This window comes from Chinchilla lanigera, unplaced genomic scaffold (genome assembly GCF_000276665.1).
Source record: "Chinchilla lanigera isolate Chin_1 unplaced genomic scaffold, ChiLan1.0 scaffold00048, whole genome shotgun sequence".
Classification (NCBI taxonomy): Eukaryota; Metazoa; Chordata; class Mammalia; order Rodentia; family Chinchillidae; genus Chinchilla; species Chinchilla lanigera.
In genome coordinates this window covers 1349670-1355838 of record NW_004955449.1, presented here as the reverse complement: position 1 = coordinate 1355838, position 6169 = coordinate 1349670, and the positions used below count along the sequence as shown (strand labels likewise).

At 38.5% G+C, this 6169-nt stretch overlaps 1 protein-coding gene across 1 annotated transcript in view; it reads right to left on the bottom strand.

The window, feature by feature from the left end:
• Window positions 1-6169, bottom strand: part of Sp3 (Sp3 transcription factor) — a 56588-nt gene that overhangs the window by 48530 nt on the left and 1889 nt on the right. Inside the window, exons 3-5 of the mRNA XM_005393193.2 lie at window positions 5689-5722; window positions 5013-5083; window positions 4041-4111 (exon numbers count right to left, since the gene is read on the bottom strand). Of these exons, the coding sequence (XP_005393250.2) occupies window positions 4041-4111; window positions 5013-5083; window positions 5689-5722 (176 nt within the window). The remainder of the gene's footprint in view (window positions 1-4040; window positions 4112-5012; window positions 5084-5688; window positions 5723-6169) is intronic.

Below are 6169 nucleotides of genomic sequence, written 5' to 3'. Positions count from 1 at the left end.
ATTAAGGAAGTATTGTCGCAGATAAGTGAGGAAGGACGTAAGGGGGACCTGGCTGCGACAACTGTCGCCCCATTGATCGCCGGGGTCGATTCGGCTGATCTGGCTGGCGCGGCGGGTGTCCTCTCTCCTTCAGCGCTCCATGTGCGTCCTTCCCGAAGCCGCCCTCAGCCGAGGGAGGGCCCCCGCAGTAGAGGAGAGCGCTCCTCGGTCGAGGGCCCATGAGTAGCTGTGCTTCCCTGCTAAAACTTCCAAACAACTCCCAAGTAAGTGAGGAAGAAATGAAGTTCGCAACTCAGGAGAACAGAGAAAGAGGGGATGTCTTACTCACTTTCTTTGTTGCTGGGACAAAATACCTGCCACTTTTTTTTTTTTTTTTTTTGAGACAGTCTGACCATGTAGTGCAGGCTGGCCTTGAACTAACCTATGTAGCCCAGGCTGACCTCTAACTCACAGCAAATCCTCCTACCTCAGCTTCCCAAGTGCTGGGATTACATATGTATCACCACACCCAGATTCTCTTTTTTATTTTTTGAGACAAAGTCATACCATCACTGAATTGACATCTGTGTCAGGCTAGGTTTAAACCTGAAATCTTCCTGTCTCAGCCTCCCAGAGGTGTGTACCACCATATCTGGCCAATCTTTATTCTTAATTTTTCTTTTGTAGTGTTGAGGATTGACACTTGGGCCTTATACATGTTAAGACAAGCACTCTACTATTGAGCTAGTTACTGTTGAACTGGAGAATCAAATTTTTTCTGACCAGCATTAAATCTGAACTTTTTGTAAAAAAAAAAATACTGTATCTCATGCATAAATTAACTTTACAATTCTGGTGTTTTGTCCCTTTTCTTTTCTTTATAAAAAGTCAAACTTACGGCATTATAGTATGTAGTTTTCTACAAATAGTAATAATGGCAGATACTAACTTTTGGTGAACAGCTTTCTAGTTAAGAAATTAAATGAAAATAAATACAACTAATTCAAATGACAAGTCTGAGTAAATACTGCCCAAATCACCCCCTTTCCCAAGCTAAACAGAAATAAACTGTAGTAACCATTTTCCCAAGTAATAAGGGCCATTGCCTTATTTACATTTTTCTCATTGCTGAGACAAAATACCTGACACCCAAAGTTAAAGGGGAAAAGGTTTATTTAGCTCACAGGCTGTAGAGGTTTCAGTCCATAATCAGCTGGATTCAGGGCTGGGTGGCATGGCAGACAGACAGGCATTGCAGAGGTTCAGAAACAGTTTATGGAAGGCAGAAGGTAGCAAAGCAAGCAAGGGGGACAAAACAAGCCTCTTTCTCTCCCTTACACTGCATCCAGGCTACAGGGATTAGGGTGGTTCCAAACCAATCAGTGTACTGATTTAGTAATCATCTACCCTTAATTCTAACATTGTGCCATGAATCAATCACACAATCTAGATTCAGCCGCCTCTGAAAAACCCTCACCTATGACTGCATGAGGCTTTGAGGGGACATTTGGACACAAGCTGTAACAGCCATTAAATGAAGGAAAAAAATATCTAAATCTAAGACAAAATGACATTTTCCAAACTTCTGTGAATAAACCTAAGGTGAAAGACATACACAAAAATCACCAATGAACTTCAAAGATGGAGGGGCAGGCGCCAATAGATGGCTTGTAGCAAAAACAGGCATGGAAGACAATCCTTTATGTAACAAATCTGCAGCTTTTGGGGGGATGCTATAGCTCCGTAACAAAGCATACAACTAGCACATGAGGTTCTGGGTTCAATTCCCCAGCAATGCAAAAAAAAATATTTCTGGCAACTTTAAAAAGATCTGCTAAAATTTTTTCAATGAAATGGAAAATAAAACACTCACCCAAATCAGGCTTTCAATGATTTAAACTCTAATAGTTCTAGTCCTAGCTAGAACTGTGGAATTGTATCGTTTAGAATACCAGATTTCCTCACGATAACAATGCAAAAAAAACTATCTTACAGGGAGGACAAAAGAATCAAGTCTTAAATTTTATAAACTAGAAAGCACATACAGGGGCTGGGGCTGTAGCTCAGCAGCATAAGCGCCTGCCTAGCAAGTGTAAGGTCCCGAGTTCGATTCCCAGTACCAAAAAAAAAAACAGAAAGCACTATACAATTTCAAGTTATCATTATAATCACTAAGACTACGAGAACAGACTTCAGAAACATCCACAGATGACTAGCACAATTCCTGGCACAAACATCAGTACGTAATTTATTGAATGAATAAAGGTATTTTACTTTAAAATCATTGCAAAGAAAATGCTAGAAATGGACAGATAAAAATTATTTTGAAGCATTAGAGCCTTCTTTAAAAGAAAAAACTGTGAATTTTAAGCCTATTTATTTCCATAATCCCACAATGAGTTCCAAATATACATACATTTGAAAACTAGAAAGCATTCTAAGTCCATTCCTTAGTAAAAAACCATCAGCATCACACTACCAAAAAATACCAAATGTGAAGGATAAACTGGACAGTCATCTGACACCAAAAAACGTATAAAAATGTTGGATACTAAGAGTATCTGGAAATGCTATAGAAACAAAGGAAGAGACACAAAAATACAACCCAATCGAGGAGTAACATTGGTTTAGGTGCAAGATAACTCTACATAAGCTTACAAACTGAAAGAAAAATCCACCAGTGTTTTTTCACCCACTCTTAATATTCTTATTGGACAACCAACAAACAAAATATTATCTAACATGAAAGCTGGCGTTATTGTAAAAAGCTGTTCCACAAGATAAAAAGGACCACAAACTACAGTAGCCCTGGGGAGCTGGCACGCCAGGGGGGGTGGGGGGGTGGGGGGGTGGGTACCAGCAATGATGTTGCTACAGTAATTCATTACAAGGGCTTATGTCAGTGCAACTGGGCATAAAAATGGAGGTGGGGTTGACAGAAGGGAGTGACTTTCCTTAGATAATACCTGTGGAAAAGAAAAAAAAAATCCATACCATTTACTGCACTTTGAAAGGATAACGAACTTCTCAGTCCCAAGTGGCCTTAGCCAGAATTTAAGCTCAAGTGTAATAATCAAACCAAGAATAACTCTAAAGCAAATATTGTACTCGTTTCACAAAATCTTCAAGGAACATTAACAGAACTTAGTCTCCAATAAATGAGTTATGACACTACAGATTTTATTTCGATACTAGAAAAACAACTTTTTCTTAAAGTAAGTTATTACTTGTTTTTTTAGTTCACCAACATTTATGTGGTGAACTCATGAACACTATAACATAAAGCAAAGATCAGGCAATGACTTTCATAATATTTACTTGTTCAGTCTCACTAGAGCACAAATCCAATACAAATAACCCACAAGTTCACACAAATGCAATCTGAACAAATTAATACTTGCATAAAGGTCTCCTTTTTCTATTTCCTAGTTTATTACAAATAAGTTAGCAATAAAAAATTCAGTGATTTAATAATAATAAAAATTTTTAGTATTTTTATAATAGGAAAGAGCCTTGCTATACAACCATCTTTGGGAGTCCATGTTGTAGGACACTACAGATGATACTGCTCTGTGATCAGACTCAACACAAGGCTAAACAATCTTGATCAGGATCCTCTTTTGTAATAATTTCCAAATTCACAATGACATTTAAAGCAAATCTTTAGCAGAGCTGATTTAATTTTTCAAGGTCCTTTTAATATTGAAACACCAAGCTAAACTGGCATAAAGCTGAACTGTACATGCATATTTTCACTTGACTTTAAACACTATATGGAATTTATACTGTACATAGGATCCTGGAGCAGAAAATGAACATTAGTGGGTAAATCAGAAAAATCTCAGTAAGTTTACAATTACTTTAGTTAATGATGTAAAAGGGGGAGGTTTTTGATCTATCTGTTAATTTCCTAGTTTGATCAATATACTACAGCTACATTAACAGCAGGAGAATCTCTCATTCTTACATCTGATAATCTGAGCAATGTAGTTAAGGATAGCGATATGCAATGTAACAGTCACTGTTGATTTGTATTAAGTTGTCTTGAGACCCTGGATCACCTTGAACGTTCTTGCTTTGACTTCTGTTCGCGATACCGGTACGCGGCTACTGTTTGTTTGTGTCTCATGTACTACTCTTTAAAATAAAAAATAAATAAATAAACAAACAGCAGGGGAAGCTAGGTGAAGGGTATAAGGTAACCTTCGGTTCTGTTATGTTTAACTTTCCTACAATCTAAAATTATTCCACATTTTTTTAAAAGTAGGAAAATTTATTGAGACATAGCTCCTGAGAGCTGGCAGGGGATGATAAACTGGGTTGCCCCACAGTACATTTTTTAAAAACACAAGAACAAAAAAGCTTTACAGACCTCTTATGATTCCCAGTGATTTGAATAATTAACATTACCTAAACCCATTTTTAAATGGGAAAAAAAATGCTCATGAACTCATCTAAATTCTCTTCCATTTCCTGAGGTACTGTACTTTTGTTACTGGTAAAGCCAAGACATAGAAGGGAGTCTTGCTAACTTTAATCAAAGTGAAAAATTTTACAAATGCCAAACATAAAAAAAGTATATTTTGGAGGTTTCCTTAAAAATTATATATTCATTTTATTAAGACTGCAAATTATGAGGTATCTGACTGATAAATCTCAGATTTCTCAGACTTTCTTGTTCATCTGGCGGGAAATGTGTTGTCAGTAGTGATTTGCTAAATTAGAGAAGGATCTAAAGAGACATGTGAACAACCCTACACCAGTATAAGGCCACAGTTGGCTGAAATGGAGACAGTACTCCAATCCGGAGTTTGAGACTAGCACATTTTTACCCCAACTTCCTTCTTCACTTTTCCCCTCCCCCATATGTAAACTGATATCTAAACCTTGTAAATTAAGAGAAGAAAGTTTTGTTCTATTTGAAACATAAAAAAGTAGAAGAAATCTGTTTTTCAGTTTTACTCCTGCGGTGGTTTATTATGATAAACATCCAATCTGTTTTGGCACTTTGGCACGGGAGAGATACGGTTTACGTAAAGGTTTATGAATCTCTAAGTTTAACAATACTTCTCGCAAACGTAATTTTACGTTTTTACACGTTAATCTGGTCACAAAAGCACAATTAGACGTTAAAACTATTCGTATCTCCCACAGTATAAAGCACCAAAATTCCAAACACACCAAAGATTAACCATTAGCTTAACTTTCACGCCTAGATATACTATGTATTCACTATACCAAATAGAAAACTTTGGTCACTGTGACTATTAAAAGTATCACTACACAAAAATCATCTCCTATAAGCCCCCTCAAAAAAATCTGACTTGAGTATAATTTCAATTACTTTAATAGGTGAACACATCTACATGTTAGACTGAAGCACCAGCAATGATCAAAACAAATGTAAAATGCATAACTAACCGCCAACAATCTATTCCTAACTAATTTCCTACTAAGCCCTCATAACCCACTGGCAGCTCTCCCCTTACCCCTGACACTAAAAACACTTCCAAAAGAATCCCTCCACACCCTATCAGACTAGCAGCCATACTAAATGAAAAGTTTTGGCCACCAAATTCAACTGTAAGTTCGAGATGCATGAACATGCACGGAAATAAAACTCCTTACCTCTATTTCTGTTTGTAACACAGACACTCAATGGGTAACGACTTAACTCTAATTTTAACGGTCAATAATTAAACGTCTCACTGTTCCGGAAAAGCTAGTGCAAATCTGTACGAGTCTGCAAAAAGGAAAATCCAACAATTCTGAACTTAAAAAGCTCTCAACAATGTTGATTCCTGCCCACAAAAAGACTACATCAAGAGCAAAGCCTAACTTTGTATTTTACGATCGACAACTTAAAACGACTAAGATCTATTAACTTCCCGCAGAAAAAAAACTCCAGACTCGAACGTTGTAAGAGCCGAAGCCACTGCCCCTGCAGTCGCTGCTATCTATGGCCGACAGGCCGTGCTTCAGGCTGGAGCGCTCGGCGGAGTTTTCGGCTCGGCTCGGCACGGCACTGCTCAAACATCCATTTTGGAGCCCTGCACCCGCCCCCCCGACTTCATTTTGTGGAGCTTTAGCGGCGCGGGGCCGCGGTGACAATTCCGAGAACGCCCGGGCCGGCGGGGCTCCACGCGGGGACGCGAGGCCCAGGCCCGGGCGGCCCGCGCGTGGAGGCCCC